General features: G+C 36.4%; 2 protein-coding genes across 2 annotated transcripts; both read left to right on the top strand.

The window, feature by feature from the left end:
* Positions 1–2,433: 2,433 nt before the first annotated feature.
* Positions 2,434–5,164, top strand: her8.2 (hairy-related 8.2). Its single transcript, XM_087795859.1, has 4 exons — positions 2,434–2,510; positions 2,590–2,685; positions 2,757–2,835; positions 4,621–5,164. The coding sequence occupies exons 1-4, from the start codon at positions 2,454–2,456 to the stop codon at positions 4,950–4,952; spliced, it is 564 nt and encodes a 187-aa protein (XP_087651985.1). The 5' UTR covers positions 2,434–2,453; the 3' UTR covers positions 4,953–5,164.
* A 5,293-nt stretch (positions 5,165–10,457) lies between these two features.
* Positions 10,458–13,861, top strand: her13 (hairy-related 13). Its single transcript, XM_087795363.1, has 4 exons — positions 10,458–10,825; positions 10,977–11,063; positions 11,140–11,221; positions 12,153–13,861. Exons 1-4 carry the CDS (start codon positions 10,739–10,741, stop codon positions 12,611–12,613), a joined length of 717 nt encoding a protein of 238 aa, XP_087651489.1. The 5' UTR covers positions 10,458–10,738; the 3' UTR covers positions 12,614–13,861.
* The last annotated feature ends 2,371 nt before the right edge of the window (positions 13,862–16,232 follow it).

Raw genomic sequence — 16,232 nt, 5'->3', positions numbered from 1 at the left:
CACATTTTCAAACTCTTAAAACAAATTACAATTTCCTCAAACAAATGTATTTTACAAACTCTGAACTAAATGTCCATTAACAAATTAATAAAATAATAAATAAACTCTGAAACACATTTATAATCTCTGAAACAAAATTACAATTTCTTGAATCACAATTACAATTAAAAAATAAATAAATACAATTTCTTTAAATAAAATTACAAACGATGAAAAACATTTTCAAGCTCTGAAACAAAATTACAATTTCCTGAAATAAAATTACAATATCTTAAAAGAAAATTACAATTTCCAGAACAAACTGAAACAAAATTTTAAAAAATCTGAAACAAAATTTACAAACTCTGAAACAAAATTACAATTTCCTGAAACAAAATTACAAACAATGAAATCAATTTTCAAGCTCTGAAAAAAAATTACAATTTCCTCCAAAACGATTACAATTTCCCAAAACAAAATTACAATTTCCCCCAAAAAAATTACAATTTCCCCAAACAAAATTACAATTTCCCCCCAAAAAATTACAATTCCTAAAAACAAAATGAATAAACTCTGAAACACGGGTCAAGGGGAACAACATTTGGAACCAGTTTAGATTTAACTATAAAAAGGTAAAGTTAAGTTTCATTGGGGGGAAATTTGGGGAGAATCTCTTACCAAAACTGTATCCATCCCTGGACTGGACGGGGTCATGTGACACGTATTCAATCCCCAAGTTCACCTTGTTTGTCAGTCGTTCCCATGGCAACAAGGCCGACTGGCCGTTGCTCCTCCAGCCGGACCATCCAGCCTCTCCAGGGGTTATTACTCTCTCTGCTCTCATTAGCTGTGGATGAACGCTCGCCATTGTTCTGACCCTGTTCCCACGACCCGGCAGTCGCGTGGCTCCCTCAAACAGGGGCCTTCAGTTTTTTAGGGACCCACGTTGGAGGGGGGCGTGTGGTCAACATGACATCTGTTCAATGCAAAATCCACCAGCAGATGTCAGACACTTGAACACTGAGCGATCAAAGCTGCTGCAGGACGAACGGATGAGAGAAGATTGTAGATTGTCTGCAGATTGTAGAAGAACAAAAACATGTTATTTAGACATAGAAATATCTTGCACTCTATTGTTATTTTCATACCTTTTTATTCAATAATATTACCATTTAGATTTTGTCTTTTGGCATTGATCTAGACAACGAGTGACCTTTTGACTCATTTTCAAGGTCTACAGGGCTTTCCAGACTAGAAACTGTTAATACTAATTTGTTTGTTATTTTTATTCTTTTATTTATTCTTTTTCTTTTATGTAGTATTGTAGTGGCCTCCTTTATGTCACAGAGATTCAAAGTATAATCCATGTGTTATGGTATATTATCCATTTTCTTGTCAATCAAATTTAAATACAGTATATATGTACAATTCGGGGCCACACTTTAACTGTGAGGGACATTTCTCAAAGAGTGTTGTTAGTACTCACAATAAACTTGAACATCAAGTTTATTTTTTAGTGGTTTCTTGAGTAAAGTATTTAATATTATTGCATGTTTTTTTTATTACGTTTTTGTTTAATTGTCTGCTTTTGTGTGAATATTTGAAATGTTTTTATTCTTCTTTAATTCATTTTTTAGCTCTGTGTTGCATACATACTGTAAACAGGTGTAAGAAAAATATCTATACACTTCAATATTTATCTTCTTTTCAATTTTTCTTTGTATCATATTGATTTTATATATCTTTTAAAATGTACATTCTAACATTCAAACATCGGGCACGTTTGTTCATTTTTGTGTCGCAAATTAAACTGACCGCTGGATGGCGGCAGTGATTACATCCTGATAACTGAGGACGAGAGGATACAGTAGACTCCAGCAAATTATGAATCTGATGTTGGGTTTCAAAAACAAATTGAACCAAAAACAACTTTGGCAGTACTTAAATATAAATAAAAAGTTATTACTACACCATGACAATATATATTGTATTGTTGCCCGTGTATCGCGATACGTATCGTATCGTCAGATTCTTGTCGACACACCCCTTCACGCCCTCTTGTTTTTCCTCTGGCGTGCGTTGTGTTGTCAGACTTTTGTGCAGAATTGTGTTGTCCAGGTGTAACGTTGCTCCCGGGGGCAGATCCCAGTAACTGCACCCCCTTGTAGTTTAGTCGTGTGACAGGAGGAAGTGCTCGTGGGTGGAGGAGAGAAGGAGGTGCGTGGTTTCAATCCACGACATCTGTCGCTCGTGGGTGTTTTTTTTTCTTCCTCTCATTGGTTATTGAATGGAGCCCCTGACCTGCCAGTCCTGACGGATGGGACCCCGTGTGTGGGAAAATCCCCTCAGCCAACGATCCGGATCATTCACATGCTAATATGGAGGTATAAATAAGAGGGCCACGCCGGGGGCCCCCCGGGCCCTAGAGACGCGCGCAGAGAGTGTAGACCCAGAAGCAGGTCTCACATCCAGTCATGACCGCGTCAAGCGTGGGCAGCGATGGAGGGAAACACGTCAAGGAGGAGAGGAAGGTAGAAGAAATACCAGGAGTCGCTTTGACTTGTTTGACTTTCAGAAAAACTTTCTCTTTTTCTTCTGTTCGTCCCTCAGCTGAGGAAACCTCTGATCGAGAGGAAGCGTCGAGAGAGGATCAATACTTGTTTGGATCAGCTGAAGGAAACCGTCATCGGAGCTTTTAGACTTGACGTGAGTGATTCATAACTTACAACAGCTTTAGAAAATACTTTATAAATGTGTTTTGTTTTCCCTCTTAAAAGCAATCGAAACTAGAGAAAGCGGATATTCTGGAGATGACTGTCAAACACCTGCAGAACATCCAGAGCCTTAAACTCACAGGTGAGAAGTTGTTTTTTATTTTTTTTATAATCAGGCTTTTTAACCAGAATCTTCATATTTATCGGTTTTTATCATGATGGGTTGTTTGTAAGAAGTCACGTGGAGATGTTTAGAAACAGGTTTGAAAGTTGAACAGTAGGTGGCAGCACCTGCACACAAACTACAGACCTTCACCTAAAAAAATATTTTAATATATATACAAAAAGAATAGCAGAAAGCAATCTTAACTCACAATATTAGAAGTTGAACGTTTTTAATAATTAATGTTTGTATATGTTTATGTTAAAATATTGAATCACAACGGTCGTGTTTGAGAAATACAAAACCATTTGGGATTTGTCTGCTGATATACAGTATAAACAAGAGAAGATATTTAAAGTACCATTAAGTACCAAGTTTTTTATTTTTATTTCTTGTAGTAAATCATCTTAAAGCACAATATTAGTAGCAGAAAGTTTCCAATAATTGGTCTGTATATGTGCCTTAAAATATTTATTGCACAATGTTTGTTTCTGTATTGAAAAACAACATAATTATGTACAATATTTCTTGGAGAAGTTCTAAAATAGTTTTGGGGTTGTCTACTGATATACAGTATGGAAGAGAGAAATTGGTTGACATGTGATGTACCATCAAAAGTAGACATTAAAGTAATGAAATATTGTTTTTTCTACCTGTATTGACAGATATTTAAAACTTATATTATTGTCGTGTATGTATTTTCTGTTATGTCGTATATCAAATATCAATCATAGCTATGAGCTCAATCTGCCAGCAGGGGGCGCCCACACATAAACAGTAAGAATGCAGAAGAAACTCCTTACTCCTATAATAATAATAAGCATCAATACTTATATCGTGATCTCATCATAAAACACTTCTGTCACATTTCAAAAGTATTACCTTTACAGTTACAATGGTTGTGTATTTTGGAATATCTGGTTAAAGAATAGAGGTTATATTGAATTATTATTTCTATTAAAGGCACTTTGTTAACAGATAGACACTCCCTTGTGTTACCTCCTTGATGAAGGTATTAATCCATTATAATCAAGCTTTTCTGTACGTAATAAACTAGACATATAAAGTCTTGTATTGTCATCAAATGTTTGATATTTAATAAAGATATATAACGTTTTTAGTTAATGTGTATAATTACTATATCACATTATTATACTGTATGTTTTGATATAATATGAATATATTCTTTTTTTGTGAACTGTTGTGACCTTCCCCAACGTCGGAAAAATATAGATATATAATATATCATATAAGTAAGTAAGTAAGTTATTTGGATATATAGAGCGCTTTTGAAGACCAGGGTCACAAAGCCCTTAAACAATCAAAACAATACTCAATAAAATATATACTTTAAAGGTCATGATAATACTGACAACAACACAGGAGTTCCAGAAAATCAAGAGGAACAATAACATTTTTTTGATCATGATTAATTGCACGACTTAATCATTGTATACACAAAATCCCATAATGATTTATTGCTATTAATGTTTTTGTTTTACATTTCTAAACTTTACATTTTGTCCTCAATACAACTTTTGAATTTATTATCGGGTTATTGTGTATACAATGCGATTAATCTCGATTAATCATCAAAATCATGTAGTTAATCGCCATTTAAAAAATGACCATAATCATATTGTAAAATAAAACCTGAATATATCTAAGAAATCGATAGCTTTTTCATGAGAATAAAATGAATATTTTCTGGGAGTGTGTTCTTTCTAACAGAAGACTCTTAAACGTCACACTTCTCTGTCCCAGACCCGACCCTCAACCTGGAGGCTCAGCAGAAGTTCAGCTCCGGCTACATCCAGTGCGTCCACGAGGTCCACAACATGCTGCTCACCTGCGGCTGGACGGACCAGACCCTGGGCTCCCGTCTCCTGCACCACCTCCTCAAGTCTCTGCCCAAGTCCAGCGATGCTCAGCCTCCTCAGCGCAGACGGGACCTCCCTCCCTCGGCCCCCCCGCCACCGCCGCCGCCCGGCCCCCCACTCAGATCCCACCACAGCGAGTGTCGGGCTCGGCGAGACCAGTCGGGTTCACTTCAAGGGTCAGACCTGGGCTTGTTGGAGATGTGGAGACCCTGGTAGTGGAGCTTGTTAGACCCTCCTCTGATATGTATCTTATAGATATGCTGCTCAGAAGACAAACATGACGGTTGTAGGCGTGACTCTGCAGACCTTCTCTCAGTACTTCCTTCCAGGAGTTATCTTCTTGTAGCCTGCTTCTTAGAAGGCCTGTATTAATCTTCTATTTATTCTCTTAACTTTCTATTTATTTACTATTAAAAATGCTTCGTCTAGATTTCTTTCCTGACGTATCATAGTTTGATACACATGCTCTCCATTAATAATCCTAATAAAAACTTTGATATAAATCTGTTTTTTATGTGTACACGATGCAACACCATCAGGGAAATACACGTTTTAATTCCAATTATTTACCCATTTCATACTAGTTACTACTACTACTACTGCTTAAGCATCTTTTTACACATGGTCACTTGCTATATAAATAAATATATATATAGATTATTATTATTATTATTATGTCAGACTTAAGCCCCGGGGGCCAAATGTGGCTACTGTAGATACTTATATAGAGGGTGGAGGGTGTAAGATGCATAGTTTAGGGTCAGTTCAGTTCATGTTTATTTAACTGAGTTTGCTTATAAGTTAAAGTAAATACAGTTGTCTTTTTAAACTGTGTTTCCTTTTACCTATTTTGTTTTCCTTTTTTTAAAATATTGGGATTGAACCTATGATCAAAGTCAGTTTAAAGTCTCATCAAACTTATTTATTTAGTTTTAGAAACGTTAGTTTTTCATGCATTCATAGCCTTAAAAAATGAGTTGAACAAAAACATGTTCCTAAATTACATGAACTTAATTTTCACTTATTACATTTTAAATGATCTTGAATTCTTCCAATCAAATTGTGCAACTAGTTCACAAAACAGCAGAAAAAAAAATCAGGTTTCATGAAACTACTGATGAAGCTTCGTGACACAGTGTTTTCATTCTCAAAGGCCACTAGATGGCGCTGTCAACTCAAGCATATATGCGTCACCTACCATCACTACGATACAATATATAACAGCTTTTTTTTTAGGTCAGGATAACTTGAAGTTGTATATACATTTGGTACTTACTCAGTTAAATTATTTAAATGTATAATGATCAAAATAATTAGTTCATATATTTATTTCAAAGTTGTATACATTAATAATCCTTGATTTGAGAGTTGCAGAACAACCCGTCTGTTTTTAGGCCACGAAGAACTTAGTGTTTATTGGGTTATTTTCGCCTCTAACCCAAATTGTACGACGTGTTAGCTAAACAGCGGGAAACCGCTAAAGATGTTTCACGACACAATGTTCTTATTTTTAAAAGAAACTAGATGACAGTGTTTGTTCAATATCGAATTAAACTTCACATCATTTTAAAACCAACCTGCTCTGAAACACTGTATCATGAAACCTCATCGGATGTTTCACGACATCTCTACTCCACTTCACGATTATAAAGTAAGTAAGTAAAGATCTTTCTAGACCAGACACATAAGACAAACACAGGAGTCTCAGAAAATCAGGGAAAAGCACAAATAAGAACGTCTTAAGATGTTTCTTGAAGGAGTCAGTAGATCATCAAACACAGAGAAAGAGGAAGATAAAAGATGAGGGGGTGTAAGGCTGGATCAGATCACTAATGGAAGGTCTGACCTTGAATAGATCTGAAAGTAAGAACCAGAATTTTAAAGTTGATCCTGAAAGAAACTGGCAACCAGTGAAGAGTTTTATGGATCGGAGAAATGTGAGTTCTTCTACTAGAGCGGGTCAGAATTCTTGCTGCAGAGTTTTGAATTAACTGCAGGCGAGACAGATCCTTCCTGTTTAGACACTAAAATAAACTACCTACACAAAAGTTTATAACATTTGGTAGTTTTATAACTTAATTTTTTGACACGTAAACAAGAAACCGATTGACTATACATTCCCTAAACAGCTGCATAGCTGGACGTCAGGAGGATCACGAGCGTTGAGTCCAGGGATTTATTTTTCTGCGTTAATCTGAACAGCAGTGAAAGGAAATATATTTACTACATAGATGAATAGATAGTCAATATTTTTTTTCAATTAAAAAAAGTGCATGTCAACACAAAACTATTGTGTATAGTAGTGATGTGTAGTTGATGTTTCATGAAAGTGCTGAGGAGGCGTTGTGATACATCGTTCTAATTCTCAAAGTCCACTAGATGGCGCTTTCAACTCAAGCATATATCCGCTACATACCTACTCTTAAACTATACCATGAAACCCTAACTACACATAACTACAATACAATATGTAACTTTTTTTTTTTTACGTCAGGATAACTTGAAGTTGTATATACAGTACATTTGGTACTTTTATTTAATACCAGTCCACTAGATGGCGCTGTAGATTGAGTCGACTTTCCCCGCTTGCCACTTGTTCAATAAACCTTTTTTTTTTCCTACTTCCAACCTACCAACTGTATCATGAGACCTCGTCAACTGTTTCATGAAACATCAACTACACATCACTACTATACACAATAATTTAGTGTTGACATGAACTTTCACTTTTCAATCTTAGTTTGTGTTTACATTAATCGTCTACGCAACAGTTATCTCTGCCGTACATCAGCATCAGATGTTGACATCGTCCTGCTTTTATTGCTGACGAGAGTGGATCCTTTATGGAGCCGGCCTGAGCCGGGGCGGTGGGCTTGAAAGAGGGACCGAGGGAGTGTGTGTGTGTGTGTGTGTGTGTGTGTGTGTGTGTGTGTGTGTGTGTGTGTGTGTGTGTGTGTGTGTGTGAGGGAGGGGGGGGGCGTCTGCTTCAACAAAAGCAAGCAGAGACAGCTGCTCTCCCCGCGGTCCAGTCTGCACCATTAAAGATCTGGAACCAGAATATTGTGCGGTGCCAAAAGACCCCCCTCCACACCCCCCCCACACCACCCCTTCAGAACAGGTCTACCACACAGGTAGAGACGAGGAGGAATAAACACGTTTACAGTGTGTAACAAAAGCTTAAAAAAACACCATCACCTGAACCATGACCCCTGTGACAACGCATGTGTGGCTCCGGATCATTTCCATGACAAAGAGGGCCGAGGGTTGCAACGAAGACCAGGTTGAACTATTGTTCCGTCTCCGAATGTTCCGACCCGGCAGCAGCAGGTGATGTTCCATGTGTACGACTAGGTTCTGAAGATGCACGAGAGAGAGTTCGATCAGGATTTTAGGAGCATTCCAAATATATATATATAGATATATCTATGTATATAGATAGATAGATAGATAGATATATTTGGAGTAAATGTTGGCAAAACACATGTGTTAAGACACTTCTTTCTTTACTGTAATAGTATTTTTTGCATCATTATGTCAACAGTATAAAGTAAATCCTTGTCTTAACCATAACACAATTAAATGATTGCATCACTAACACGCTTGAATACTTGTTTTATGATGACCAAAAATCTTTATAAAAAACTTGAAACATGAAATTCACAAGCAAAAAACGCCTTTTTTAACCAATAGAAGTCTACGGTAGTTGACCGTAAAACTACTTTTTAATATACCTTGGTAAAGACCAAATCTCATGAATTGTGTATCAGTGTTTTCTGTACTGCATCAAATAGGTGAGAATCATTTCATATATTTGTATACTCCCTGTGTATCCGTAATTAAAACCAATATTTACTCCATTCGCTCCTAAAGCTACTGTTATAATCTTGATTTTCTCAAAACGCGCTAAAAAAAAATGGTGTACATTGAAATAATATTGAATTGCTTCTGACACAACGTGAGACACAACGAGCCAAACAACGGAAGAACAAACGAGGGCCAACACCTGTCGCTTTCTTTAGGAGAAGGGCCCTTAATTCCCGGCTGATTCAGCGGCGGCTCGAGGGGCCGCACCAGCTGCCAACTGAAGGCATCGCGTTACATCCGCCAGCAGCCGCGTTGGTCTGCTGAGGCTCGGGCTTTACACGCTCGACTCACGACTCGGGCGCTCGGGAGGAAGCCTTGGTAATAAAAAAAAATAAAAAAACGATATTTTTAAATCGGTTTTTGACAATTTATTTGTATCAGGATTGATTCTATAGAGTATTAATGCCAAAATATGAACAGGAAACTATATAATATATATATAGACATAAAATATTAACAGGACTATATATATACAGTATATAGTCCTGTTAATATTGTATGTCTTAGTATATATGTATACAGTACATATATATATATATATATATATATATATATATATATATATAAAGTTGATCTATCCATCTATCTAAAATCCATCCATCCATCCATCTTTATATATATATATATATAGTCCTGTTAATATTTACATAATAATATAATACAATATTTTATGTCATAGTATATATGTATACAGTGTATATATATATATATATATATATATAAAGTTGATCTATCTATCTAAAATCCATCCATCCATCCATCTATTTATCTATTGAATTGTATTATATACCACAATTAATATATTAAATACATATTAATATTACATTTGTAAATGTCGATGTATATGCAATATATCAGTAATTTCTGTATAATCGTGATATTATTGTCATTGTGGGCAAAAGTATTGTGGCCTGGTGATACCATTTGTTTATATATTTATGATTTAATTACACATTAACAAAAAAAAGGAAAATCCTGTTTCGCTCTTACATTGCTGGGAAAAAAAAAGAAGCAATTTCTGATTCTGATCCTTTATCTATGTTGTATAATTTAACATCATCTCAAAGCCTCTTAATCTCAATTTGTCTTATAAAACATAGTTTACAGGTTGACTGGACAAATATATTATACGATTAGAGATAAACATTGAAATCCAAATCATGAATAATTCAATTAATTCAATTTCTTTGTGGATAGAATTAGGTACAAACGTCCGAGGGACCATGATGTTGTCAGATTACATTGTGACCTGAAGTTGTAGACATCAGAGTATGAGATTGACACTTTGTACAACATGAATCCTATTGGGGGAAAAAAATTTTTTTTTTTAAATATGTGTAACTGGAATTAATATTTGAATTTAAAGAAAAGAAGAACCAGATACAAGATAAATCTAAATGAGTAAATTGAGTTTATATATAATATTAATTTCTGTTTATATTCATGCAATAACCCCAATCGCTGGGATCTGTTTTTCCTTAATCAACTATAGTCTTACTTCAACTGTAGTGTCTTGAGATAACTTTGTTATGATAAGAAACTTTAAATAAAATTGAATTGACTTGAATCTTTCTCTATACAATGTAGTTTAATCCAAATTTTCTTTTTTTCAAGTTTAAAAGAATATTCTTTATCATAACTTTAAGCAAGTAAGATGATCATTTTTTGTCCAAGATACATAATAACACAAGAACAGGGGATGTTATAGATATATAGATATATTTATAAAGTTGTTTAATAAACGTGTTTTGAAGTGTGTTTATAAATTATTTATCCTCATATCATAGGAAGCAGAGTCGTGGACGAACTAAGCGGTCGCTCCCGGCACACACACATTAAACCAACCGAGTCCGTGCTTCCAGACCCTCCACTGGTCCGGGTCTGTCCGGAGACAAAGGGCTGTCCTGTGATTGGACCGGGCCAGTGCGGGCTCCTGTTGTCCCCCGAGCTGCTCTCAGCTCGCCCCCCATTCACATGTTAATAAGCCCCTATAAATACCAGCAGCAGCGCCGCGACTCTCTTGGACCGCACAATAAACCCAGGGCGCCTCGCCCCCCCAACACCAGCACCACAGACTCCATTTTCTCGCTTTTTTCTCGCTGGTTCCGTTCGCCCAGCTGCTCCTTCTCGGAACCATCATGGCCCCCGCGGCTCGGCCCAGCAGCGCCGGACTCGACACGGAGGAGGACGAGGACGACTATGGAGTCCAGAGAAGCGACAGAAAGGTTCGAGAAAAACTACACGGAAGAGGGGGAGAAAAAAAGTGTCGTAAATGGGATCATCTGTCGCGAAACCGCTGCCGCTCATTGATTCGACGTAAACATGGACGACCTTGATTTATTATTTTATTTATTTTCTTCCTCCTTCGTTCTTTAGATCCGTAAACCTCTGGTGGAGAAGAAGAGGAGAGCGAGGATGAACGAGAGTCTGCACGAGCTCAGGTCTCTCCTGACGGACACTGACGTGAGTTCAGAGGTCACGACGTCACCTGACGCACGGGAGTCACGTTGATAACAATATGTTGTTATTGTTATTGCAGATGAATTCCAAGATGGAGAACGCAGAGGTGCTGGAGATGACGGTGAAGAAGGTGGAGGACATCCTGAAGAACAGATCTCAAGGTATGGAGACATCATCATCAACATCAACTATTAGTTTAATATAAAACTATATTTTATGATTTAACTCCTTTATATTAACACATTCTTATGTTATCTAAGAATTAATATCCTGCACATGTTTCATCCATTAGTATTGAATAATACTGTAATATATATCATTAGTTGTACTTATTTTTAAAGTTGTATTATTTTATTTGCTTTTTATTATGATTTAATCATTGTTATTTGTAATATTAATATGTGGACTGCATGTTTTGATATACTGTAATGTGTTTTTGGGGTACTGAGTTTTTAAATGGTGCAAAGAGTAAACACAAATAATAATAAGAAATAAGAAATCACTTTAAAAAAATGTCTTACTATTATTTCTTCCCCTACATTAAAAAAAAAAATGTAATTAAAAAATATGCATCAACTTTTTTCAATTAAATGGAAAAAAAGTTGAAAATATATCTTAAAATAAAAATACAAACTACTAGTCTTGTGTGGAAGAATTCAGTTTTTAAATAAAATGATTCTAAAGTGCAGGAAATGATTATTATTTCGTTGTCAGACAGAATGTATAGAAGTTTATCAGAATATTGAGTGACTTAAATCAATCATTTGTATTTTAAAAGGTTGAATTAACAAATTCAATTTTTATTTACACATAAAGATTCTTATTGTAATTCCAATAATTCGAAAATAAATAGTCCAACTTTAATATATTTTAATTGGTAGCCTTTTGAATTCGATTTAAAAATGTCGGTATCATGACTGTGATTGGCTGAAAGTATGATCGAGTAGCTCGGTGCTCGATTGGTATCGTCTGGTGGCTCCATTATTTAACAGTTTTAAAATGTAATTCTTGAGAGTACACGTGTAAAATATTGAATTTAGAAGTTTAAAAAAAAGTTGTTGTGTCTTGTCTGATGGTTTATTTCTCGTCCAGAGAGCGACTCGCTGAGCCACGAAGCCAGCGAACGCTTCGCCGCCGGCTACATCCAGTGCATGCACGAGGTCCACATGTTCGTGTCCAGCTGTCCCGGGATCGACGCCACGGTGGCGGCGGAGCTCCTCAACCACCTCCTGGAGTGCATGCCCCTGAACGAGGACCACCTGCAGGACGTGCTGATGGACCTGGTCGCCGAGCCTCGGGGCGACAACCACAGCGGCTGGCACGGCGAGGGCGGCGAGAGTCTGTGCGGGGGTCTGGGGTCCCCCGGTGGCAGGAGCGACTCCTCGTCTTCGTCGTCGTCGTCCGCCCTCTCCCCGGCGCCGTCCACCACCTCCAGCGAGGACCTGTGCTCCGACCTGGACGAGACGGACAGCGAGCACAACCAGAGCTCCACGGATGTTTCGGAGAGTCGGGAGATCCTGGGCCAGAGCCGGTCCATGTGGAGACCCTGGTAGAGGTTCTAGCTGTGGAGACACTTGACTTTTGGGGGCTCGTTTCGACCCTTCAGGACCCGTTTTTCTTTTTGGATTATCAAGTCTGGATTTTCTATTTCCTGCTTCCTTGACTGGTGGCTTCTGGGAAATGTAGGAGCCAGCGAAGGCATCCCGGATGAAAAGAGTCCTGGAGATCTGGAAGAAAAACTCTCCGATCTGTCGCGACTTCATGTAAATAGAATTTGTACGAAGAGCTCTTGTTACTGAAACCTGTCGTATTTACCTGAGAAAAATCATGTGACCGTAGTTACGGAAGTATATCTGTGTCATAAGAACATTTACAAATATTCCAACTCTTTTTTTTTAATGGTTGGTTTTAATGTTGGCTTTTTTTAAGCCTTTAATATTTGAATTTAATCATTTTTAAATTGAAACGTTACATTTGACTTGTAATCGATAATTCAGCCAATCATGAGACGTACAGAAGGTCACATGACAGGTTTGTTGTCCCTATTATTCAAACATTTTTATATTGAATTTAAAAAGACTACAAATGTAAAATATTGAATTTAGACAAATTATTTTTGAATTATTGTTAATGTTAATTTATTTGTAAAATATTCTAAAACGATATTATTAAACAAAAAACATTCGATTATTTAATTCAGTGTATTAAGAAAAACAAATTGAACATTTTAATATAGAAATAATTAAATTCAATGCTTAAAAAAACAAAAACATTTCCATTAAAAAAAAGATATTATCAACATTCAGCCATTAAATATGTTTTTGGCACGAATATACTTCCGTACTATTGTCGTAGCAAAACAATATTGCTTGTTTTTAAATATGGATTTGTATTTATTGGACGAACAGTTCACCCCGTTTTAAAATCTTTGAGAGGAAAAAAAAACTTGAATCATGTTCTTGATTTGAACATTAAAAAAATAAATAAAAAATTAGCTTTAAATTGAACATTGAATGGAATTAAACCTGTTTCTGACTCATTTATAATCGACATGACGCTGCTGTAAACATCCATTTTTAATTTGTAATTCAAGACTTAATAACAGATTCACTGATATGAACACAAACGATACTTTTGTTTATCTTTTTACTTTAAAAAAATGCAGTCATGATGATCTCAGAGGTTTTTTTCTCAAGTAAATGCTTCTTTTAGAAAGTGTTTGAATAATATAAATATTTTAATTCTATTCCAGCTCGTAGAGTATTTGTAGTTTTCATGTTTGGTGCTTAGATTTGACTGAATAAAATATTGTAAATAGAAGTATTGGTGTGTGTGTGATTTAAAGGTGTGTTGATCTGTGTGTGTGTGTGTGTGTGTGTGTGTGTGTGTGGAGATCATGGAGGACGTCGACTTCCTCCTTCACACCCTCTGATCATGAAGATGAAAGAGTCTGTAGGCGTCTCCGCTCTCACCTCAGATCCAATGACCTCGTAACGAAAGCCTGTGAGATCCTGTCACACACACACACACAGACTCACACACACACACACACACAGACTCACACACACACACACACACACCATCAGTGAGACGTTCTGTCAGAGTTAAAATCATTTTATATTCCGGGGTTCAGGGTCACGGTGATGTCCGCGAGGAGGCGACGGGTGTGAAAGGGAATGCGGTGAAACAGGAGACGATGGGGATCAAAGGCGACCATTTGACGGACATGTGTCACTCGAAGAGACACTTGAGAGTCGTCAAAGGAACCAGACGAGTCTCCGGTCGTAGCGTCGAATCAAAGGCCGATTGTAAAAAAAAAAAAAAAAACGGCTTCTGAAGACAAATGCTCAGGTTTAAATAAAGAGTTAAGTTCCTGGAACCAGGAGCTCACGACAGGTCAGAGGTCACGATGCTTCACCTGAACTAGAGGCAAAGAACGAGAGACTAAATGAAGAAATTAATTCATCAACATGAAACTGCTTGTTGAACGATGGGTCCTGAGATGAAGGTTGTACTTAGTCTAGTTTATAGTTAAGAGAAAAACTAGCAGTTGTTTAAATCTCTGATCCGGACCTTTGTGTTTGACTTAAAAAAACACAAATTTTCAATCCAAACAAAGTAGCTTCAATAAATAAAAAATATTTTCAATCCCCCTCCTTGATAGATTCAATAAAAATACTAAAAAAAAAAAAAGAACTTAATTTATTATTAAAAGTTTAAATTTCACATTTTCTGTTAATAAAAAGTTGCTTTAATAAATAACACACTTAAATAAAATCTACCTCCAAATCTTTATATTTAATTAAAAAGTCAACTTTGTTTAAATAGTAAATTTGGAAAATTGAAAGATTTTTGGATCAAAAATCAGAAGTTCATTTTATCTTCTAGGAAACAATAGTTTGACACAAATGTTGCAACAGAACCAAATAACAAACATGTAAATAAGTTTCTTAAAATACAAACTAAAAACTCTGTCTAGAAATGATTATTATCATCATCGTCGTCGTCATAGTTACGAGCATCTTTTAATTCACACAAGTTATTTTTGGAAAATGGCTCAAAATGCGAGCGTTGTTGGGGTTTGAACCGTCAACCATTGTTGTTTCATGTCCATAACATACATAACGTTTAATTTAATTTGATTTAATTTCACGTCACATCTTTAATAACTGAACCTAAAACTACTGCTGATAATAAAGTATTACTTTTTTATTTTATTTTATTTTAATTGAACCTGTCATCATGAACTGGCAGGTGAAGAAGAGAGTGCAGCCGGTGTAGAAAGAACATGAAGCAGCACAACAACACAAAAAGTGTGCGACACTCATCGATCAGTGACCAACAACATCATCGCTGGAGGCGTAACGGCGCCAACTAGTGGCCGTTTATATAATCAATATCTTTGTCAACTGGTTTATTATCAATAAAATACAAACATTACACACTTAATAATACACTTTGTTTTTGTGTTTTTGATGCACAAAAATGAGGCTAAATCTACTTTCAATAGTCAGAGAAGACGTTGAAGTTTCTATTAATAGTTTTAAATGATTTATTAATAATAATTACACAACAGATCTCAACTGTTTGTGTCGAACAACATGTTGGAGGAAAACGAGGGAAGTGTGTATGTGTGTGTGTGTGTGTGTGTGTGTGTGTGTGTGTGTGTGTCCAGATTCATCAGCTGCAGGTTGGTGATGTGAATCCAGAGGTCAAGGGTCAGAGCCGTGCAACAGTTGGTGAAAGAGAGACTATAACGGCGGAGGTGAAGCATATGGCGCGGGAAGAGAAGGACCCCCTCATCCCCCCTCATCCCCCCTCATCCCCCCTCACCCCTCGAGGGAAGAAAGTCCTGATGTCCTCAAACGCCTCACGATGATCGGCTCTTATTGGACGAAGAAAACGAAACTCGTCATTTTATTATAATTATTTATTTAATATTAACTACAATATGAGGTGTTAAAAGAAACAGGGTCATTGGAATATAAAGTTCATGAACTTTAGCATTAGCTTAACTCGAGCTACAGCAGTCGTAGGAAAATAAAACATTGAAATATATTTGGTGGAAAATGTTTAATAAAATAAACTCGATCGTATTTTCTGACACAACGGTTTGAGTCATTCAGAGTCACGTGATACGGAGTTTTTTAAACGTATTTATTGTTCTTTATT

The sequence above is a fragment of the Callionymus lyra genome, chromosome 7, assembly GCF_982586985.1.
Source record: "Callionymus lyra chromosome 7, fCalLyr1.hap1.1, whole genome shotgun sequence".
Taxonomy (NCBI): domain Eukaryota; kingdom Metazoa; phylum Chordata; class Actinopteri; order Syngnathiformes; family Callionymidae; genus Callionymus; species Callionymus lyra.
The sequence above is the reverse complement of the archived record's forward strand: the minus strand, read 5'-3'. Positions and strand labels throughout refer to the sequence as shown.